General features: G+C 47.4%; 6 protein-coding genes across 6 annotated transcripts; 3 read left to right on the top strand and 3 right to left on the bottom strand.

Annotated features, from left to right (window-relative positions):
* Positions 1-798: 798 nt before the first annotated feature.
* Positions 799-1,669, top strand: N7496_005757 (minor allergen Alt a 7; the record flags this gene model as incomplete). The annotated part of the gene is made up of 4 exons (XM_056698686.1): positions 799-825; positions 938-1,023; positions 1,080-1,476; positions 1,568-1,669. The coding sequence occupies 4 exons, from the start codon at positions 799-801 to the stop codon at positions 1,667-1,669; spliced, it is 612 nt and encodes a 203-aa protein (XP_056557211.1).
* Positions 1,670-2,185: 516 nt separating this feature from the next.
* Positions 2,186-3,091, bottom strand: N7496_005756 (short-chain dehydrogenase; the record flags this gene model as incomplete). Its single annotated transcript, XM_056698685.1, has 1 exon — positions 2,186-3,091. One exon carries the CDS (start codon positions 3,089-3,091, stop codon positions 2,186-2,188), a length of 906 nt encoding a protein of 301 aa, XP_056557210.1.
* An 835-nt stretch (positions 3,092-3,926) lies between these two features.
* Positions 3,927-5,374, bottom strand: N7496_005755 (uncharacterized protein; the record flags this gene model as incomplete). The annotated part of the gene is made up of 3 exons (XM_056698684.1): positions 3,927-4,730; positions 4,795-4,935; positions 5,003-5,374. The coding sequence occupies 3 exons, from the start codon at positions 5,372-5,374 to the stop codon at positions 3,927-3,929; spliced, it is 1,317 nt and encodes a 438-aa protein (XP_056557209.1).
* A 1,490-nt stretch (positions 5,375-6,864) lies between these two features.
* N7496_005754 (FAD-binding oxidoreductase) lies at positions 6,865-8,342 on the top strand (the record flags this gene model as incomplete). Its single annotated transcript, XM_056698683.1, has 2 exons — positions 6,865-7,228; positions 7,291-8,342. 2 exons carry the CDS (start codon positions 6,865-6,867, stop codon positions 8,340-8,342), a joined length of 1,416 nt encoding a protein of 471 aa, XP_056557208.1.
* Positions 8,343-9,216: 874 nt separating this feature from the next.
* On the top strand, positions 9,217-10,948 carry N7496_005753 (DUF3176 domain-containing protein; the record flags this gene model as incomplete). Its single annotated transcript, XM_056698682.1, has 2 exons — positions 9,217-9,817; positions 10,302-10,948. The coding sequence occupies 2 exons, from the start codon at positions 9,217-9,219 to the stop codon at positions 10,946-10,948; spliced, it is 1,248 nt and encodes a 415-aa protein (XP_056557207.1).
* Positions 10,949-17,725: 6,777 nt separating this feature from the next.
* Positions 17,726-18,637, bottom strand: N7496_005752 (uncharacterized protein; the record flags this gene model as incomplete). The annotated part of the gene is made up of 1 exon (XM_056698681.1): positions 17,726-18,637. One exon carries the CDS (start codon positions 18,635-18,637, stop codon positions 17,726-17,728), a length of 912 nt encoding a protein of 303 aa, XP_056557206.1.
* Positions 18,638-23,809: the final 5,172 nt, after the last annotated feature.

Raw genomic sequence — 23,809 nt, 5'->3', positions numbered from 1 at the left:
GATTGTACTCGTCATGACACATGAATCAATACAGTATGGTGTAGAACTCTTTACGAATTAATTGGCAAGGAGGCAATCTGCCGGAAAAAGGAGTGGTGTTTCTCTTTCTTTGTCGCCGTAATTTTGAGCTTTATCAAGTCGTGTGATTTGGCTAGATATTTCCCTTTGTCAAGTTTCAGAGATTTCCTGTATTGTAAAGAGTTACTCTTAACATTACGGCGGTTATACCGCCATTCATCCGGGCCCTACTTACAGTACATTCATTTTGTGATTTTTTAACATCCTGTAAGAGGTGCGGGGTTAATTCCAAAGTCGTTCAGACGGTCTCTACACAAGTTCATGCGCGTGAGAATTGCGAGATGAATGAAACCTAGTTTAGATTGAGGCTTAGCAAACTAACTACATTGCGTTAGATTGGGCGAAGTTAGGACATGTATACTACGGAGTAACGGTCATGACATGTAAGTGACAGATCTAGAACATTTTAGCTTGGAGTGTAAGCACCTGCCCGGATTTTCAATCAATGACAAATGGAGCTGCTAAACGTCACGTATACTAATCTAAACTAGGCCGTACCTTCAGTAATTTCATCGTGCTTGTGGAACTGACCTCCCCCCTAACAGATAACGTAGACGTCCTGAAGGGGGGGGGGGGGGGGGGGGGGACTATATAAACGTTCAGATCCAAACCTAACTTGTTTTTCTTCATCCAGTTACTGATTTGAAGACTTCTTATTCAATCTCCCTTATCTAACAAGCACCTCAACAACCTCTTTCTGTCTTCCTGTGGACATTCATCATGGCTCCAAAGGTTGCTGTCGTATTTGTATGTTTTCTTGTCATTTGAGAGCCAATCACAGAATGTTCATAACAAAGAACACTTTCTCTATTCCTTTGGATCTTGGGAATTCGGTGTCTAATGAATACGCTTATCCTAGTACTCCATGTACGGACATATCAAGGCATTGGCCGAGGCTGAGGCTAAGGGAATAAAAGACGCCGGTGGTGAAGCGGACATCTACCAGTGAGTCTCGAAGTCCTCCCCGTTTGAGCAGCAGCTGATTTTGATTCTCTGTCCAGAATTGCGGAGACTCTTCCGGACGAGGTCCTCAACAAGATGTACGCACCTCCTAAGTCCGAGTACCCCGTCGCTACGCCAGATACACTGAAAGATTACGATGCGGTGCTCTTTGGGATCCCTACTCGATTTGGTAATTTTCCCGCGCAGTGGAAGACCTTTTGGGATCAGACAGGCGGCATTTGGGCTACTGGCGGTTATTGGGGGAAATATGCGGGACTGTTTGTGTCGTCAGGAACCCTTGGAGGTGGGCAGGAGTCAACTTGCATTGCTTCTATGAGCACTCTGGCACACCACGGTATGATTTATGTGCCTCTTGGCTACAAATCCGTATTTCCGCTTCTTAGCAATCTGGAGGAAATCCATGGTGGGAGCCCCTGGGGTGCTGGGACTTTTGCGGTAGGTTAAATTCTACATTTTTTTTCCCCTTTGTCACATTTTCCTACAGGCTGCGCATCTTGACCTGGCTGACAGAAATTTGCGTTCTTAGTCAGCCGATGGCTCTCGTCAGCCTACTGCACTTGAATTTAGCATTGCGGAGGAGCAGGGCAAGGCCTTCTATCAGGCTGTATCCAAGGTCGCTTTCACATGAATACATGATAGAGACGACCTGCCAAAAGAGAGGAAAGGTGTACCATCTGACCAAACGGCAGAGCATGGACAGAGTCAACCCGCAAAGGTAAAGGTGAGTGACGGGGGTCCTTGCGGTTTACCCAAGAAATGCACAATATTGTGATTGACTTGAAAGGTACATACTTGGATGCAGTCATTCCTTCTCTTTTTACACAACCTATAAGTACTCGTTTCTCTTCTGTCATGAGAGTTGAAAATCTTTAGAACTTATACCACCCTTCATAATGGAATTTAGTAGACCATCATAAAATATTGCTACATCATTTTGTGCGCGTGTGATTTGAGTCAACCCGCCATTCAGCTTCGTCAGGGTTTGTTCTGAAGAGTCTCTGATAATTAACTAAGATGAAATTCGTATTACTAAGCTTGCTCTACTGGAATAAACTTTGGCGGCCTTTCAGAAGGCGTGAAATTCATACCACTACTGACAGAAATATACTCCATTTGCTGCGCATAACTGTTGACGAGATATCTCTCACACATAATCCGACTGGACAGATATCTCCGCCCAGGATTCTATCAGGTTGAGAGTGGATGTGCACTTATTTCTGATGGCATCCACACAGTCACTGCCCAGAACAATTCTCAAAGGCAAGTCTCTGCCCTCCGCAATGCCCGACGAAGTGAGAATATCGACACACAACAAGGCCCCCTTCTTTACGTCACCAAGCTGATGACCATTATGGGCCTCCAGACCTTTACGCACTCGCCCCGATGGAGTTATCTCATCCTCATACGCGAGGATCCTGTTCACAGTCGATACCTTGGCTCCGGGATTAAGAAGCCCCGTTCGGAAGTACCCCGGCTCTATCACGGTAGCCTGGATGTCAAATGGAGCCAGCTCTTCTTTAAGAGACTCTGCAAGTAAAGACATGCACGATTTTGTCATAGCGTAGAATGCATAGCTTGCCCCGCCGACCCACGAGCCTAGACTACCAAAGACGGCTATGGTCGCACGATGACCCTGCATGTGTACTTGCTCGCCAATTTCAGATAACACCGACTGCGCACGAAGATGGGGAAGGAATGCCCGAATGACATTTGTTGTACCAAAAACATTGACTGCAAACTGCCGCTGCACTTCTTCCGGGGTAGCCTCCTCTACTGCGCCCTCGAGGATGTAACCGGCGGCGTTGATCAGGTAGTCCACGCGATGATAGACCTGGATTGCGGTCGAGGCAAACTCGCTGAGTTTTTCAAAAGGATCTGATACGTCGAGGGCCAGGACACAGGCACCCTTTTGCTCGATGTCTGGGATCTTGGAGGTGTCACGGGCGGTTGCGATGACTCGGTGGCCGCGCAGGAGGGCTGAGAGTGCAATTTCGCGCCCAAAACCAGAGCTCGCACCGGTAATACACCACACTGGAGACTGTTTGTCCATTTTGGTGAGAAAATTTGAGATAATTGATTCACGATATCACAAAGAGCAGGAAAAGGGACTGGTAGAAGGACGAAATTGTCTCTGTATTCAGAAATACCGGCGCCTGCATTTATACCTGTTACCGAGAGGATTTGTGTTATAATTAGCAGTAAGATAACTACCTGCACTCTAGGGAGCGAAATAGTTCAACGTCAACTTGTGGAAATGAAGTCCAGCTATCTTATCTTATCCCTCCAATCGGCTCTCAAGCTCAATTTACTTGAATAATCAAGTAGATAGTTGCTTAGCTAAAAAACCCCATATAGCGACGTGTCAGACCGGCCAAGACTAGGGCCTAGATGAGACTATTTGACAGAGGCAGGCCAGAATTCCACCATCCCAAGCCAAGGAATAGGAATTACTCTTTCGCGTTAGTTATTGCGAGGCTGAAAGATATCCCGTGATCTAGGCTCGAGGCTTAGTTTGGTGATTCTTGGCTTTCCCTTGGCGAAGCGCCCATCAGTCTAGTATTAGTATTCGGTAGACGAGTACACTAGCTCGGTAGACGAGTACACTAGCTTCTGTACTGTAATTTTCTTGGAAGCATGTATATCCATGCCGTTTGAATTAAATCCAAAAAGCACATCACACTCTCTTCTTGTAATGCCACTTTTCTGTTTTCTTTCCTTAAAAAGAACAAAAATAAAAAGATGACAATACAAGAAAGAATAATGCATACGCTGAAAACTACGGTTACGATCCTGTTCACGGTTCTCAAAAGCATACAGATGTCAAATCTAGTCATGGATGGTTATGATTGTCCATATGGCAGCATCACAGAATACATTATTGGGAATCATTGAGGTGGCGAGTGTTTTCGCAAGGGCTCCGAAAACTTCACTCCTCGCTCCATGAGCGTCCGAAACACTCCAAGGCAGTATTCACTTTTCTGCTGAGAAGCTGTATCGTTTCCGCTCTCGTGCAAATCTTTAGCAACCCAAAGAGGAAAAAGAAGGGCCAGAGGTCCTGCTGCCCCTGCCTTCTCACTCGTACAATACCGCACAGAACAGGCTATTGCATCCGCAAACTGGATCAATTCAATGTCAAGCCCGGATCCTGTCGGCTCTTGTCTGCAGGCATTAGCATTATTGGCAGGTGAGAAACCTAGGTAGCCACTGGGTTCTCTTCCGAGTAATGGGCTTGCCGCGGCGACATTGCCGACAATGGGGGCGCAAAAAAGCACGCATTTCAGGAGTATGATCATGGTTGCCCAATAATGGATCATCGCTTGGGCCACAAGGAGGTTGGGAAATTTCAGCTGCTCTGAATAAAGCGGCCGGTCGCTGCTCTCAGCAATATCACGGAGTGGTTCAAACCAAACACAGGGATGCGGGTGGTTCTTGAGCCTAAAGTCTGCAAGCCAGCGGAACATAGCACGCATAATTGCACTTGCGTGGATTGAGATTTTCTGCGCCCTACTGTGCACCACTGCATGCACAGTCTCCGTGGCGAGGTCCTTCATATCTTTCAGGAGCTGGGGAATGGACATCATTTCTTCCACTAGAAAATCAAAGTAGTTTGCATTTGCAAATCTAGAAAGCCGGCTGAACTCTTGGCCAGCTAGACTGAAGGCCTCCCGACGTCCAATTGCGGCGTAAAGCTAGCAACATGTCGATCGTTAGCTCATATACACTTGTTGTGATATAGAGAAAGTCTCTGCTTACTCCGGAGATACGGAAGCGCAGGAAAATGCTGCGGCCTAGCTCTGTCTTGAGAAGGGCATCTCCCCTGGACATAATTATCTCACACGCGCCTTTATTGTGAGCGATCCAGCCGTGTTCCTGGTTTCGGAGTGGGCTGAAGACCTGTATGGAATGCTGTTAGCCTAGCTTGTCTATACTAGTTACTGGGCTGCATATTATTCAATCATACTTCCGCAAATGCCAGGCACATGATGGATGCCAGGACGCGGTTATCTGCTGCAGCCTCATTACGACTCATTGTTTGACCGAGTTCACGGAGTGACCGGTCATAAAGCATGGCTGCCTGACGCTGTAATTGGAGATTTCGGCTGCTTTGGCTGACGAATGTGGTGGCAAGAGTTGAAAATGCTGTGTCCAAGAGGGCGGACTGGCCATGCACAGTGAAAAGTTCACGGACCCAGAAATGGGCGGACCTTTCCGAGGGAGCGAGAAACTCATAACCGCCAGGGCAAAACGAGTCAAGGAATCGAGCAAGAAACTGAATACATTCACTGGGCCTTGGGTCTGGACTCGCCGCAATGCGAGTATCAGCCCTGGCCATGTTTTCTGATCGCGATTGGTCGCCAACATAAACTCGCCACTTTTTCAGTGCTATATTCACCCCTGGTACCGTGGCTAATTCCTGGGTTGCCCTGGTAGATGCGTAGTTCACAAAGACTCGCGGGCGCGCATAGCCCCGACAAATATGACCGTTTCGAGTACAGTTAGTGCATTCTGGTTTGGTCGAGTCACACTGGACCGAGATCGTGTCAGTCCATCTAACGGCCGCGGCGCTTTGTTGTTGTCCATGGATACGAACTTTAATCTTCCTTGCCCTGCATGTGAGACATGCTTTGGATCGTCCAGCCACGTTGACCATTTTGGCTTTCTTTCTATTATTCTCTTTCGTGGTTCCTATCGATTCTTCTGTGGTGTCTGTGGGATTCTCGGAAGAGAAAATGAGGTTGCAGGCTTAGCTCCGACTTGGGGGAAGGGGAGCCAGCGAGGATTATCCCGAACCCTGATTGGTGGAAACGAGGGCAATATTACCTTCGCTTATCTTACCGTCCCTTGTGAAAGAGACAATATCTTCGCTGTAAGTCAGATAGCTCAATCCGAAATGTGTGCGGAGTAATGTCAATACACATCTAAGGTTTCTTGGCAGCTCCACACTGTATATTACACTAGGGCAGTACAGCAGGGATAAGACCGAGGAATTTCAAAGGGAAATTGAAACAGAAATATTAGATGTCATTTCATGGTTTCGTAATGGTCTGATCAATTTCGTAATTACATCATCCTTACAGTACAGTATACAGACATCACCTGGAGGCGGGTGGATTATTGTGAACAGCCGTTGCATGTGCTGTTGCTTGTAAGCATCATTGGCGGATAGGAGAAACGAATTGGCATGGAATTAGGATCAATTGGTTCATTCATTGAGAAGGGAAAAATCCGAGTAAGGGTCACGTTAAGGTGTCTTTGCTCACAGGATCAAGACCTCGGGATAATAGTTGCTGAGTCGCGCAAAACATGTAAAATCGCATACAAGAATACATACCAATTTGGGTATTGCAGTGGTAAGTCACCGATCTACTTTCCATGCCAACTGAGCTTGCCTCGGATTGTGAATCAACAACTGCAAAAGCGTGTCTTGATCATAGATATTTGGAGTAAAATCTTCATTATAAATATATCGTAAATACAAGGGTAAAACGCCTGTAGTTTCATTGAACTTCACCGCCTTGAAATGGGTTTTGTTCTTGCCCCAAGACTGTGCGCAAAGTCTGTTCTTTTTTAGCCCATTTGCCACTCGGTCTGAATGTTATATTTAATTGGAATTGATTCTTAGCGAGGGGAGACTTGCGGAAGTTGAGCTAGCTAGATTACTCGATTATATGTCAGCATTTAGTGTGGTAAGAACGGCTACTCTCTCTACCGGCTATATCTCGATGCAAATACCGAAACAAATCGGCTTGAATATATGTTTGGTCATCGGCCCTGGTTTCTTTTGAACTACATTTGTCCTCAACGAGTACAAAATCTGTAAACATGACATCTTTCGTTAATACTTCAAACAAGCCCAATGGCCCGAGAACTGCAGTCTCCTCTGTCTCTGCGCAGGATGTCCCCGGTCGGTGGTCGCAGTTGGGAGCATCCCGTCCGGCTATGGTGATAGTTCCTTCAAGCGAGGACGAGATAATAGCAGCCATACAGCTTGCGACCACCAAAAACTGGCGGGTCATACCTGTGGGAGGAGGCCACTCGCCATTTGTTCCTATTAACGAAAAGTCAGTACTACTTGATATGAGAAAGTTCAATCATGTGTCAGTCGGAACAGGATCAGTTACCATCGGAGGCGGCTCAACTGCAGGAGATGTCATTCAAGCATGTGCGGAAAAGCAATGCTATACATGTGAGTTTGTTGTGGCCGCAAATTCGTCCATATACCATAGTATCTCTGACATTCCAGGCTAGTGACCCCGAATTCCAACGCAGTTGGGATGGTTGGATTTCTCCTCGGAGGCGGTTCTTCCTCATTCAACGGAATCCACGGTCTAGCTGCAGAGCATATCATGGAGGTCCGGATGATCACCGCAGACGGTCTTATTTTGCACCTCTCATCATCGTCCACGGGCGCTGAACGTGAGCTTTTCTCTGCAATCCGAGGTGCCGGCCATGGGCTCGGCGTCATCACTTCATTGACGATGCCTACTTTCTCTATCTCTGTTCTCAACATGCCTAATGACTGCGTTTCGGTCCGAAGAATTACCTTCCCTCTCGCGGCGCTTGATCACGCGACGATGGCTTTCTTGAAGCTACAAGAACGCGTAACTGGTCGCTCAAAATCGAGACTTCTTAGTAGCATTATGTTTCTGCGCGCGCCGCCAGGGCTCTCACAAGTAGGAGAGCCTCTTATATATCTGACCGCTGCCTATTACGGCTCAGCATCCGATGCGGAACGATGCACTCTTGAACTTTATGATCCAGATCTCCTCCAACACTCCCTAACGGCCAGCTCTTCCACCATCCCACTACACAAAATGAACGACGGGACAGAGTCCTTAAACATAACTGGCGGATACAAGCAACTCGGAAACGCTTTACTTGCATCTGCTGACCTCGAGGGAATCCAGCAGGGGATACATGCCTGGTTACGATTTGGTGACAGCCATCCGGATGCAAAGGAACATACCATTATTTTTTGGGGAACTTGGAGCACTTCCCCAATGCCAAGAAGCACGTTTCTGCAGGGAAGTGATCGAACGGCTTTTCTTCAGGTCCTTGTTTGGTACACTGAGAGAAATACGCATGAGCCGGCAAGAGAGTTCATGGAAGATATGCTTAATATCGGGCGGCGGAATGACGCGAATAATGGCGTTGCCGCGCTGACTTTTCCAAACAATCAGCTCCTTGGAGGAAAGATCGGAGAGATATACTCACCGGAAGCTGTCCAGAGGATCAAACGGGTCAAAGCTCTATGGGATTCCGGGAGCCTCTTTTGGAGCCCAGCCATTGATTCTCTTTAAGGATGTGCAGAATCATGACTCGGATGCGATACTTCACTGGCATTTAGACTTTCAACAGTCGCAGATAAATATTTGTCAATTTATGAATCCCACTCTCGAAGTAACAATTAGGTCTTGGAATACTAATCTGGAGAACCCCGAAATATTCATGGGCTGTGCACTTGAATTGCTAGACCTTAACCTTTGATAAAGAGTTCAAGGAAAAATGCAGCCGCTAGACCACCATAATGTAGTACGGTGCAAGCTGTGACTTCAACAGCCATTATTGCTTTGATAGCTTTCATTTTTGTTTCTATAGGCATTGGCGATGAGTGTTTTCAAGAAGACAACCAGATACCGTACGCAACCTCAAAGCTAGCTCCAGTGAAAGCCCTGGCCTACCGAATAGTCACTCTTAATGCACTCCCAATAAACAAAATACCCAGCCGAATGTAATATTTATGAGAACAATATACCTTTCTCCTCAGAAAACCTGCATGGCCATTAAGCCGCCCCATACACGGGGATAGGGAATTTTCAAATAGACATATTCAGCCAGCCATTTCTAGAATGTGGGTCTTACTACAAAAAGCTAGAGCTCGCGAGGGGTTTCCTATTATGGAATAGACCTCTTCGGGCCGCCACTATATTAACAACGCAGGACTTATATCGCACGCTATGATCCCGTTTATTTGATGAACAGTGTTTCATAGTGAGACGAGATTCATGGGGATTTTGTCACTGTATAAAAATACTCTGCATGTAAGTCCAATTAGCCAGAGGCCTTATAGCTTGAGAAACGGTAATGGTGAGGGCCTATGTATAAATTAAAAATGGCAGCCACGAATCCATCTGAAGGTTTTTTGTCAAAATACCACTATTTTCTCACAGTACCATGTCCGATAATCACAGTTACGTTACGGTTGACGATCTTGAGCTGCTCCAGGTTGTCAAATCAAACCAGGGGCCGGATTCAAAGTATAAACGCGATGCTGTGTACATGCCCGGGGAATGGCTATTGGAAATAGCGAGTGCCATATTGAGCCTTGCCCTTACCATTGGTATTGCCTGCATCTTCTGGCATATGGACAACAAGCCTCTCTCTGACTGGAGCGCGCCTATTTCTCTCAGTGCCACAATCTCTATCATGACGACGAGCTACGCGGCTGCGGTCATGCACGGAGTTAGTCAATTCATGGGCCAACTTAAGTGGCTTTACTTCAAGACGGGGCCTAAAAAGCTTTCACATTTTGAGAGTTTCGACGCAGCCACGCGCGGCCTTTGGGGATCCCTCATGTTTATCACTACCATCAAGTGGAACCTGGCTACGATTGGTGCTTTCATCACCATTTTGCGACTAACGTTTGCGCCATTTGCCCAGCAAGTGATTTTGCTCGAACAGCGGGACATCGGCTATCCTGATTCTCAGGCTGCCTTCGGATATTCCCATCAATACATCCGCGAGTTGACACAAGAAATAGCAAACGCCCGTTTTGGTAAGCATCATGACGTCTGCAATGTTTCTACGAGTTTAATTAACACTTTTTGACTAGGGAGCATCCCGCAGGATCCCAGTATGCAATCAGCTATCGCCCAAGCACTTTATGGCACCTACAAAACTGCACCTTTCAGCTGTCCCGGTGTTTGTCGGTGGACTGGATCATACGTATCGCTAGGCTTCAAGAGCGACTGCAGAAATGTCACACAAGAAACATTGCGCTCCGCACCGTGTAACGATAATCATGACTATTCTCCCTGCAACATGACCACGCCCGGGGGGTTGATCCTTCCAACCCGGCATCTCTTCACGGAGTATGGCACCAGTTATTCCATGAATGCAACATCCACGCTGAATGTCTATGGAGAGCCTCTGCCCCATACTTTTCCTGAAATATTTCGATTCGCCGTCTACAGATCGACACCAGACCATAATTTCCAACCTAAGAACATCAACATCACGGAGTGCTCTCTCTCTCTCAGCGTATGAGTACAAGGGTGCTAGCGCAAACGGTAGTCAGATTTCCTTCGGAATTATCCGGGAAGTCAATTTCGGTACCATAAATCCCTGGAAATACACAATTGAGGACGGTCTAAGCGGCTATCTATACACCAACAAGTCCGAATCAGATACTATCAGTATCCCCGCGTTCGAAATAAGCTATGTTAATATCATATCCCTGGGGAACTTCTTCACATCTCCAACCATCGTGACCGAATGGGTGGATGGAAACTTTGCGAACCAGAACCTAGGCCTAGCTGCTGCTTTGATAGGGGACGTCGATATCAGCGAGCGCTTTGAGGGCATGGCAGCGAGTATGACGGATTATTTACGTAACGGGCCTAACGTGCAATTTGCACAGGGCGAGCGAGTGGTGATTGTGCCCTTCGTTTCTATCCGTTGGGCATATTATATTGCACCAGTCATCACTGAGGTTATGGCAATGCTCTTTGCTGTCCTGACCATACTCAGCAATCGAAGAAGCCACAACGTTCCAATGTGGAAGTCCTCGGCGCTTGCTGTACTTTCATGCCAGTATAATAAGCAGTTAAGGAAGCTCCAAACCACAGGCCATGATCTTCAGGAAATGCGAGAATCGGCAGAGAATACTGCAGCCTGGCTAGAGTAGAGTCAGGTGACCCAGGCTGTTGTCTTTACATATGTGCATCCCCGCATTGATCCGTTCCTTCCTGATCGTGTCAATTGACTAACCACGTGAAATCTCCCGATCGCCCACGATCTTCAACACGATCGGCTTCCACTTTATATGCACCTCGCTAGACCTCGACACGGCCCACGGGCCGCCCATTTTGGGCCAGCTCGGCCCGCCCGGGGGCGGGCTATGGGCGTCCTATTACCGCCCATGGGCGGGCTGCCTATTGCTCCAGCCCATGCAGGGCCGCCTATGGGCGGCCCATTGGCCCAGAAACGAACCAAAATAGAAATCCCCGTGAGCTGCATAAATTATGCCATTCCTACCTGCATTTCTTAGTATTTTTTGTATTTAGATTACCCTTAATTTGAATATATCGATGAGTTCTATTGATTATGAAGAGAAAAGTAAGTCAGGTTTATATGAATTTTTAGTTGCTCTACTACACACTTGTATACTACTACCCTTGAATATATCCTTGGAGCCGTATAGATGGGACTCGAACCCTACTAGAGACCCGCTGCCGTACACTACTTTTATAAGGTAATAGGACTATATCCTCCTCCTCATCCTCATCCTCAAAACTAGCCTTAACCTAGTGGTCCTTAGGCTTAGGTCCCTTATTTATGTCTATCCTTCGTCTCTTCCCAAGCGATGTTTGGCTTCGTATCTCAGTAGAAGACTCAACAGAAGCAAAAAGAGACCTATCCTCTTCGTTATCACTGATTGGATCAAAATTCTCACTTGGTTGCCTAGTATCCGTTTCTTCTTCCGCTGATTCAAGCTCTTATTCGGTCGCTAGTTCTCGGATGAAAGTAAGCTGCTCCTCCTCCACTTCAAATTTAGTAGTGTATATAAATATTATAAGATCTTGTATAGTTATTGTATTTAATGAGCCCCTACGGTAGTAGCAGATATTGCGTGCTGAGTTAAATAACCGCTTAATACTAGCGCTAGTGGCAGGGACAGAGAGAACGTCCCGTGCTAGACTTATAAGCGTAGGAAATTCATATTGATAGTCTCTCTAAAACTACCGAGGGCTAATTAAGATAGTTCCTATTATAGAACGTATTAGAAAACGGTTAAGTAGATTAGAGAGGATAAGGTAATAGATGTCTACCTCCTCTTAGAAACTCTCTAAGTTTATCACGCTCGCTAGGTTATATCCTCTCGGTATCTTGTGTAAGTAAGATATCAAGCTCTAATATCTATACTAATATCTTAGCCCTTAAGAGAGACTACGAGCTAGTAAGGCCTTCTTTATAGTTATTAAGACGGGACTTAAGGCTTTAGCGATACTAGGTACTAAAATCCCTATCTAGATGTAAAGATAACTACTTGCAGGGTAGAAAACCTGTTGATCAGGTAAGGTTGGAAGCACCTAGTGAAATTCGTGGCAAGACTGTTTCTTGAGGAGTCTGAACCTACTCCTCAAGGTCCCAAATTTATATACAGTCTCTCATACAAAACAGGGAACTAGAAGAGGGGTAACCACGGTATGAGCGTGCATGAGCTGAAAGGTTGTGTAACCAGCCAACGTGGCCTACCGACAGGGTAGCCCTTTAGATACGCCACCGAGGAGCTGTCGACTGACCGCCGGGTCGGCACCCTCTTGGCAGAACGCCCGGGCCTCGTGCGGCCTGGGGCATCAGTCTGCGAATAACCTCAATATCAGGATATCATAACAATTATCCCCCCTCTAAGGGCTCGCTCGCCCACGAGCGACGGAAGATGTAAACAACACGTAGGGGTAACCAACCACGTAGCGGAGTAGCCAATCAGAGGTGGATAGGCAGAAAGGGTAACTGGTGGGATAGGGCAAACAAAGATATCGCGTTTCTTTGTTTACAAAGAGACCCCCTCTCCTTCTCGTTCCCCTTCCTCTTTCACACCTCTACCAACTTTCTCCCCCTTTCCAAGACCTCATAACCACGCGCCTTTTCGCCAACGAATACCCCTCGATTTGGTTTGGAAACCCCCACGATGCCTCGACGACCCCGCGCCGGGACTCGTCCCCTTGCGGACAACCCGGTCTACCTGATGATCCTCTGGTGTATGCACTGTGTCCGCACCGCGATTATCGACTGGGATCCCCGTGAAGACTGGCCCTTTTCCATCGAATGTGTCCAGGACGCCAAGGCTTCGGTTGCGTGTAGCCAGTGTTCCTCTCGCGCTTCGACGTGTATTCCTGTGGGTTTCGCCAAGTTTCCTTGAGGGTATAGGCTAATGATTCCACAGGCTGCAACCGCTATGTTGGGGGATTGTCAGGATATGAGTACCGCGTTTGCATGGGCCCGGGACCTGTTCTGGACATCGCAGATAGACCCGGACGACCCGGATAATTTCCTGGACTGGCCCTATCCCTCGGAGCTCCGCCGAAAGGTCGCCGAATTGATGAGGCATCTGGCGCATTGCTTCGACGTTTCGGAGCAGGCTCACCGCAAGCAGTACAAGTTAACCGGGACTAAGACCAATATCAAGGTAGGATCCATAGGTCGCGGGTTTCGGCGCGTTCTAACTAGTGTTTCGGTAGCAAACCCAAGACGAATACGATGCGCTTCTCGCGGTCCGTCGGACTGGGCTTCCTGTTGTCCTGCCCCCTGGTCCCTTTGATACTGCTAGGGAGAAGGCAGAGCGCTTCTCTAAGCGACTCCTTCGCCTGCTTCCCGGCGACGAGGGATACATCACTTGGACAATCGGAAAACGGGCCTTTTTCGATGGCATTTCGGAGGCGGTTCGCGAGGCCCAGGATGACCTTGATTCGGATGCGGATGATAATGCCTCCATCGGCGGAGATGAGTTGGAGGAGCGGACAATTATTGATTTCCCTCTGTCCCTGGAGCGGATCTAGAGTTGCCTTTTGCCCTTCCTTTACCTAGCGAGGCTAGGTAGTTTCGTTATGGTTTCGCTGGTGGTTCGTTGCGTTCCTTGGTGGCGGCTTTGTTGCTGTGGGTGCTGATGTTTGACGCTCGCGTCTTGTTTCCGGTGGAACCCAGCTTCGTGGCTGACCTTACAGTTTCTTATTGCGAGGAAATCTTCTTGTTTTAGTCTGCGGTTCGAGGGGTTTTCGCTGGTTTCTTCCGGTATTGAATTCAGAGCGTTTCCCCTTTTGTCGCTTCCTATAGGATTGTATTACTTCTGTAGCGTTCTCCATATCTTCGTGGGATACCCATTGGTTGTATTCAGAGGGCCATCCTTTCCATTTCACGAGGAAGTGGGTTTCGTTAGAGATCTTTCGTTCATCGCGGACCTCCTCTACCTCGTATTCTTCGCTATCCTCGAGCTGTGGTAACGGCATTGATTCGGTAGTAGTAATGTGGGTCTTCTGCCATGGTTCAAGAAGGGATATATGAAAGACGTTGTGGATTCGGCTGTATTGTTCGGGTAGACTTAGGCGGTAGGCCTGCTGACCAATCGTCTCAATAACCCGGAAGGGCCCGATGAAGCGCGGGGTTAACTTCTTGCTTCCCTTTAGCTTCAAGTTCTTTGTTGAGAGGCCGACGAGCGATCCTTTCTTCAGTGTCAGGGGTTTGTGATTCTTATTATAGTGTTTCGCTATAGTTTCGACTGCATTTCGCCAGTGGGTCTTCAGCTTTATGCGGAGTTTTTCAAGCTTCTCTACTCGTGCGGATACCGCGGGTACCTCCCTCAATGCCGGATCGTCCTCGATTCGTTGACGGAAGTCTGGTGAGTAACCAAGAAGTGCTTGAAAGGGTGAGACACCGGTTGTGGCATTGACAGCGTTATTACACGCAAATTCGGCAGATTTGAGCAGCTTTGGCCAGCTAGGCTGTTCGTCACCGATGAAACATCGTAGGTAGTGCTCAAGTGTTTGGTTAACGCGTTCCGTTTGGCCATCGGTTTGGGGGTGAAACGCCGTTGAAAGCCTTAGGCGCACTTGGGTAATGTAACATAGCTTTGACCAGAACTTGCTTGTGAAAACTGATCCTCGATCGGAAACAATCCCGTCGGGAGGGCCGAAACGTAATTCGACCTCGTTATGGACTAGTTCTGCGAGTTCTCCCGCCGTGATCGTGGTAGATACGGGGAGGAATAGCGACCATTTCGTGAACCTATCGACGATAACAAGGATTGCATCCACAGTCTTTTCGTTAAGGGTCACCGGTGGCAGGCCAGTCACAAAGTCCATTGAAATTTCCACGAAGGGTCTAGACGGGATAGGGAGTGGTTGCAATTCGCCGTAGGGCTTATGCCTTCGTGCTACTACTCCTTGACATACCTGGCAATTCTGCACGTATTCGACAACGTCTCGGTGCAGATTCGGCCAGTGATATTTACGTTTAACCAGTTCAAGGGTCCTGGTTCGGCCGAAATGGCCTGCAATAGGGTCGTCGTGGTGAATGCTCACTAACTCTTGCCGTAGGTTACTCCCCGCAGGGACATACACTCGGTCTTTATATCGGAGGAGCTTATCGTGTCCGATCTTCCAGCCCATGAAACCGCGTTTCGCCTGCTCTACGGCAGCTTTTCGGCGCTGGGTCTCGAGGTCTTCGTCTTGAAGACGCCCGATCAATTCCTTTAGGTCCTCACACGCTTCAGCGGAGTAGGCCTTCTCGGAAGCACAAGCGGTCTGCACTTGCGCAGGGAGGACTAACCGCGAACGGCCTAGCTCCTCCCAATCGATTCTTCCAATCGATTCATCACCCTGCTCGTTTTCTTCGAAACAGGGGATGCCCAAAGTGAGATCTCTCACAGTCAGCGACTGGACCCTGACAGAGCGGTGATCAGTCGCCTGCGATTCGCCGGCCATTCGTTGGCACAACGGCGTAATCAGGTCAACCTTGGGGGCTTCAGGCAGCCAACGCCTAGATGGTCCATCCGCAGGGTTGGTCTTCCCAGCGCGATGTTTGATAATAAAATCAAAAGGTGTAAGAGATAGGCACCATCTCGCCTGTCTACCATTTAGCTTTGGCTGCTTCATAAAGGATTGGAGGTTTGAGTGATCTGAAAAGACCTCGATTGGATGTGTACTTCCCTCAAGGTAGTGTCGCCAGTGTTTAAACGAGTATACGATAGCGAATAGCTCCTGATCCGGCGTTCCATAGTTGACCTCTGCCTCGGTGAATTTCCTCGACCAGAAGGCCACTGGGTGCCAGACTTCATTATCATCTGGTTGGGAGAGGATCCCAGCCATCGCACCGTTTGACGCATCGGTCTCGATCCGAATTTGCCTCGAAGGGTCGAAATGGCGAAGAAGGGGAGCTGACTGGAAGGCAGCGATTAGGCGGCGGAACGCTAGCTTTTCGCGAAGGTCTAGCTTCACACTCCCTGGTTTTCGGCCGTTCTTACTTCCCTTTAGCAAGGCCGTTAGGGGAAGTGCAATCTCGGAGTAGTTACGGATGAAGCGCCGGTAGAAGTTGCAAAATCCTAGGAAGACCTGGATATCTCGGTATGTTCGTGGAAGCTCCCACGAAACGATATCGGATACCCGCTGAGGGTCCATCGAAACGCCTTGGGTAGAGATGATAAATCCAAGGAATTCGACCTCGTCCTGGTAGAAGAGGCACTTGCTAGGTTTTGCATACAGTCCTGCCTTTTGGAGACGGGAGATAACCTGGTGTAGGTGTTCTGTATGGGATTGGCGGTCGGTCGAAAAGATAAGGACATCGTCAAGATACGCTACCGCAAAGATATCGAGAACGTCGTGAAGGGCGGTATGAATGTAATTTTGGAAAGTTGCGGGTGCATTAGTTAGGCCGAAGGGCATAACGGTGTATTCGTAGTGGCCGTATCGGGTTCGGAAGGCAGTCTTCCACTCATCGCCCTCCTTTATGCGGATGCGGTAGTAAGCATCTTTGATATCGATCTTGCTGAAATATTTTGCACCCGAGAGACGGTCAAGGATCTCCGAAATCAAGGGTAAAGGGTACCGGTTCTTCACCGAAACCTTGTTGAGTCCCCGGTAGTCAACACAAAGGCGTAGACTTCCGTCCGATTTTGGAACGAAGAGGATTGGGGCTCCGGCGGGACTCTTTGATTCGCGGATACGACCATTCTTAAGGTTTTCGTCGAGGTAACGGCGTAGTTCAGTAAGTTCTTTCTGAGAAAGTGGGTAGATTGGTCCAAAGGGCACCTGGGTGTCGGAGAGTAGGTCGATGGCGTGGTCGTGTGCACTTGAAGGGGGTAGTGCTTGTGCGTTTTCAGAGGAGAAGAATTCGTGGAAGGGTTCTAGTTCGGGATATTGTAGATAAGGTTTCGACGGAGGTTCGGTATCGTTTCCATCGACTGGCAGCCATATTTCCTCAGGCATTTTTACCACGGCGAAGACGTACGCATGCCTTTGTGCGGCCCTCGCGAAGCGTTTCGGTGTTAAAACTTCAAAGGATCCGTTCCCGAACCACCATCGCCTAAGGCGGCCCGCGAGATATATATCCTCGTCGTGTATTGTCGTCATTGAGAGGAGTACTGGACTACCAGTAAGGCGGGGGTCGCGATCAATAGCGACACAAGGGCGTGTGAATCGGCGGGTAATCCCTCGAGAATCGGTAGCCTTCAGGGGGACTGACCACACACCATATGTCGGAGTGTTTCGTCGGTTAATTGCGCGGATTATCGGTTCGGTAAGCTTTGCTGGCTGGAGCCTATACTTCCTGACGAATTCGAAGCTAACGAGGTCAACTTCAGCTCCACTGTCAAGATCCGCATGGGTTTCGAGAGTGTTTCGGATGGTAATCGGTATATAGAAACGAGTTCTGGTCCCCACGGTAGGCTTTTGAGACGAAGAATGGGGATCTACTCCGTCTCGCTGTCGTTTCCCGCGGTTGTTGCTATCTGGACCTTTGGCTTTTCCTTAGGGTCCTTTCGGTCGGGGCAGTCAGGAGAGTAATGCGTATCGCTTCCGCAGATGTGGCACACATTGCGTTTTCCATCCCTTCCGATAGGGTTTAGGTTGTTGTTCGTTGAGGACTCTTGACGTCTCCGATTGTTTTGACGGTTCTTGTAGGTTTTCTTTTCCGGTCCCTGGGGTTCATCCGGAGGAGCCTTACGCTTTCGGAGATGATTCGGCTTGGTTTCGTTTGTGTTTCCCCGGTCCGAATTTGTTTTCATGAGGTCCCAGTAATGGTTTGCCGTGTTGACAACTTCCTCACGTGTCTCGGGAAGTTCTCGTACATGGTCCTGGATTCGAAGCTGAAGGGAGTGTTGTAGTTTAACGAAGAAGGATCGGGCCCTTTCTTTCTCACTCGCTCTCTCAAAGTACTGCTCAAGGGTATCGAGACGGGCGTGGAACTCTCTAGGGTCCTCGTCCTTTCTCTGGTGGATATTTTCCTTTTCCTTTGCGATAGCCATTGTGAGACTAGACGCGTTTTTGATAAGGCTTAGGGTCCACTCCTGGAAGAAGAGCCAGTCATTGGTGACGTTTCGGCGTTCAACCTCCCTTTTTTCGGTACAGGTTCGGTACCACCTCTGCCTATAGGTTTGGCACATATGGCATACAGCGCCGATGATCTTTCTTTCGTCGCTATAGTATTTCTTTGGGGCTCCTGCGAACATCTGTTGTAGGTCGAGGAGCCACTCATGCCGCTTCTGAAGGTTGTATTCGAGTTCGAAGGTTGGCACGTTTTCGAATTTGATTTCCTTGTGCCAATCAGGAGATTCGCTTTGTCCTCGGTGGGTATCCGGCATAGATTCGCCGAGGGCTGACATGAGGTTCGTAGCTTGCTCGTTAAGCTCCTTGATTTTTTGGAGCTTTCTAACGCGTTCCTGAATCGCCGCGAGCGCTGCGTCAACGTCCTCGTTAGAAGGGGTTCCCTCGATAACAGTCTGCGAATCTTCGATAGTCCGTGGGAGATTCGGCTCTGTTTCGCCGGCGGGCGTCGAACGAGTTCGAGGTGACATCCTTCCTTAGGTGATCAAAGAGGAAGAAACAGAATTGTAAAGATAACTACTTGCAGGGTAGAAAACCTGTTGATCAGGTAAGGTTGGAAGCACCTAGTGAAATTCGTGGCAAGACTGTTTCTTGAGGAGTCTGAACCTACTCCTCAAGGTCCCAAATTTATATACAGTCTCTCATACAAAACAGGGAACTAGAAGAGGGGTAACCACGGTATGAGCGTGCATGAGCTGAAAGGTTGTGTAACCAGCCAACGTGGCCTACCGACAGGGTAGCCCTTTAGATACGCCACCGAGGAGCTGTCGACTGACCGCCGGGTCGGCACCCTCTTGGCAGAACGCCCGGGCCTCGTGCGGCCTGGGGCATCAGTCTGCGAATAACCTCAATATCAGGATATCATAACACTAGATCCTGCTAGTCGGGTATTAAAAAGAACTATAACTTATGCTACGGGGTAAGGATAGTCCTAATTATATAGATATCACCGAGATCTTTATTGTCTATTAAGGTATAGTACTCTCGTAGCTTCGTTTCGGTAGATTAAAGAGCTTTAAGTATCTATTACTTCTAAGGAACCTTTTTCCGCCGAAGCTAGTGAATAGATAATTCTAGGTAGTCAAAAAGCTTATTATATATACTAAAAACGCTATAAATAGTAACATCTTTAGTTTTGGAAAGCGTAGTAGTAAATTAGAAGAAAGGCTATATGATCTAGAGGAGATATTCGATCTAGCGCTATTCCTCTCGGTTAATTTAGAGATCAGGATACCTATACTTAGTATAGAACTAATCGAACGCGGATTGGAGCCGTTTAGCCCGTCGAAGTATTAAGAAGGTCGAATTCTAGCGTATTCGGATATCTTAAATCGGTACTAACTTCGGTTATACGGTCTAAATATTCAAAAAGGACTCCCGTCGCTAAGGGCTTACGCTAATGAAAACTACGAGGTCTTAGATCTAAAAGAATACTTAGGAGGTAATATAAAGGAAGGGGTTAGTTTAATAGCTAAATAAATCTAAACCTTACGTAGTATATTCGCGATATCTCGCTTTAGGGCCTTTCGATAAGCCGACTAGGCTTATTCTTCCGACTAAATTATCTCTCTCGTCTTATTCTTCGGGTTAGCCTTTATATAACTAAATAGCTACTTCAAACTTAGCTAGATAACGTAGGTAATATAGGGAATACAAATAATAGTAGCTCTATGATATATATCTAAGGATTATAGTGAATCCTAGATAGTTAACATTATTTTGCTATTATTAGATATATTATTAGTCGTAATAGTAATTACCCGTTCCGGTATCTAGTACTACTAGAGTAAATTAAATAGTATAGAGCTAAGATTGACGCTAGTATACCTCTTATATAGAGGTTTAAATCTAAGTAGAATTTCCCGATAGTTCTAGTCTTTATTAATAAAATAGCTAGTAATAGCTATAAACGCCTACTAAAAGGGAGAAGTCTAGTAATCTAGCGCGAGTGAGAGCTTTACCTTTAGCGGAAGCTTCGTAAGAAGATAGGTCTGTCTCTCCTTCACAATCTCTCGTATATAACGCTAGATGCTTTTAGCGTAGGGAAAGTGTCAACATGTGGATGTTGTAGGGTCACATGACGAAGGACCTACTCATATAACCCCTCTCTACATATAGATCTTCTTCTATAAAGATCTAACAGATTGATCCTCAACGATCTCGCATATGATTGCCTACCTAAGCAAGAGACTCTCAACACTCTGATTCTGTTGATTTATCATGTGATCTTTTGCTATGTTTCTTGTGATATAAATACTGCTATGTTACCTAGTTAAATTGAATCAAGTTTATCATCCTTTGTGATCTCTCTTCTAGATCAGTGGTACTCTTCCATAATCGTGGTACTTCTCCTTCATAGAAGTGCGCACGACCGATAGACTCATAACCGTGTATTCAGACACTACGTTGAGTATTTACCCTTATGCACACTATCGTCTTGTGTGTATAACCACGACTTTATGGTCACCGCCTAGAGTCCGACAGTTATGAGCCCGACGCCTCTGCTCTAACCACTTAACCAATTCAATTCAATCTTCCTTTACTTTACTCTCACTATCGCTTCACTTCCCACACAGAAGCGATGGATTCAACCACGCAACAAGCCACCTGGCTTCACTACCCACTAAAATCTCACGCACACTGGGTTCCATGGATCACTGCGGTTAAAGACCACGCACTAGCTAATAATGTGTGGAAATATGCCGATCCGGACCAATCCGCACCGATTACCCCGCCTCAGGAACCAGTTAAACCACAGATATCTGATGTGATCAGAAACCCTACCAACACATACACATCTAATCTTCCTGAACAGCCACTCAGGCTCATCGACCTTACGTCTGACCAATTAGCTATCTATAAGATACTACTAAGTGAATACGAATCGTCAAGATCAGACTACTTTCGCTACCTACGATCCATTGAATCTCTCAAGCAAGGTATTCGATCCTCTCTCACACCAGAAGGACGTCAAATCGTCAATGGCCTATCAGCACACGAAGCTATAGTGAAACTACGTGCTACCTTTGCCCTATCCGACCAATCGAAGAATCGTCAAATCCTACGCGATTGGGATGAGCTAAAACGACAAGCTCCACCAACCAAATTATCTCAACTACCTACATGGGGTCAAAAGTGGCTAATTAGCCAATCGGAAGGCGAGAAAGCAGCAATTGCCTACTTCCAAGATCCTCTCTCGCCAGTATACGATTTCCTAGAGACTATCCAACCTAGTGACCAGGGCTTCTACACCTTCTGGTACAATACAATCCTACAGGGTCTAAAGAGACCTACCCTGACCGAACTGGTTAATCAATTCGTCGATCAATACCGACCACCTACCACACCAATCAGCAGTGGTAGAAGACGACCTATCGCACATACGACCTACCAAGGACGTCAACCTGACGAATCAGACGAAGAAGGACCTACACAATCAACCAGAAGAAGGAAGTGCCCCTGTGGGGGTATACCTAACTCTGGTAACCACGATTTTGAGACGTGTCGCTATGTGAATCCTAAGGCAAGACCTAGGGGGTGGCAACCTGACCCAGAGGTCCAAGAGCGATTTGAAAAGCGATGCGATGAATCTAGAGGATTCAAGATAGCCTATCAACGTGCAATTCGACGTTACCAACCGGCTAATTCAACCAATTCGACTAATTCGACCAATTCGACCAATTCGACCAATTCGACCAATTCGACCAATTCGACTAATTCGACTAATTCGACTACTAGAGACGCTTTCTCTACCTATATACCAAAACAACAGGTTGAGACTCTCTTTCGAGAGGAAGATGGTGTTGCGATGAGCACAATCAGGATTCCTACCAAGAAGAACGACACCTGGTGCTATGATACCGGAGCATCAATTCATGTCACGAATAATAGGGACCTACTGTCAAACTATAGGCCCGTTGTGTCCTCTGTCATGGTTGGAAACACCGAAACCACTATCCTTGGTTATGGCGAACTGTCTGTCAAACCATCAGAATCTCTTGATGGAACCACTTTCCCTTTGAAACAAGTTGCCTATTGTCCTGGATTCCACATCAACCTGATCTCTGCAGAAAGAGCTGCTAGCGCAGGCATCTATCTAAATGGCAAGGATTGCCTACTAGAAGAGAAGGACGGAACGCCGATCTGCAAGCTCAACGCGAAATCAGGCATCTACCTAATTCGATGGGACGATTCAACCACTAACCGATCAACCACTGCTAACCACGCTCAAGTTTCACCTACCTCTTACCTACCTCTTACTGAGCAATTTAGCAAGATGGCCCTATCTTCTTCACACACCAAGAAACAGCTAGACGGGACAATCGACCTATGGCACAGACGACTAGGACACGTCAGCAAGGACGTCCTATCGCATCTACCAGAGCACTCATCAGGCATCACCATCAAAGATATATCTTCGCCTATCAACCACTGCGAGACATGCAAACTAGCTAATTCGCATCGTCAAATCTCTCGACGACCTATGCAGTACAATCGCCCTTTCGAATCTCTGCATTGGGATCTTATACACTTCGAACCATCCTTAGGCAGAACGACCTACCTATCTCACTCTGTGGACCCTATCACTAAATACCAACTGGCAGAAGATCTATCTACCAAGACCGATTCGACCCAATCTCTCTGCGACCAGATCGATTTCGTACAACACCAATTCAACCTACGCGTCCTCACTATCCATTCAGATGACGAGAGATCTCTATCTGAATTCTTCGATCAAGAAGCACAATCACGTGGTATCTATCTAGAAACCACACCGCCCTACCAACCTGACCAAAACGGCTACGCTGAGCGTTATGGCGCATTGATTTCAAAGATGGCTAGGCAGATGATTATCGATTCAAACCTACCAAGCTATCTCTGGCATGAAGCAGCTAGAACTGCCGTCTATATTCAAAACCGCCTACCTCACCGCACACTAGATTGGCAATCCCCACACGAAGCGCTTGCTACCTACCTCGGTGAAAACGCACCACATTGGCTACAGGCAAAGCCAGATCTCTCACATATTCGAATCTTTGGATGTAAAGCTTATGTACGCATTACTAAGCTACCTAGACTAGCTAAGCTAGCACCACGTGCTGCTATTGGCTATCTAGTGGGATATGAAACCTATAACGTCTGGCGCATCTGGATACCTACCAAACGACGTGTAATTCGTGCACGAGACGTCCAATTCAACGAGGAAGAATCCTACAATCCTTCGCTACCCAACCAACGCATTCAAATCTATGAGGAAACCAATCTATCTCAACAGATTGATACCCTTGACGAGGAGGAGATCAATCAAATCCTCGAAAATATAGATATCCCATTCAACCTCAACCAACCGGTGCAGCAAGATCTCGGGGGTGGAAGTAGTAGTAGTCCTACTATCAATATCGATCATGCCACACCCATACCAACAGACGAAATCCTCGGAGATCAACCAA

The sequence above is a fragment of the Penicillium cataractarum genome, assembly GCF_028827025.1.
Source record: "Penicillium cataractarum strain IBT 29864 chromosome Unknown utg000004l, whole genome shotgun sequence".
Lineage (NCBI taxonomy): Eukaryota > Fungi > Ascomycota > Eurotiomycetes > Eurotiales > Aspergillaceae > Penicillium > Penicillium cataractarum.
Note: the sequence above shows the minus strand (reverse complement) of the source record. Positions and strands in the feature narration are given on the sequence as shown.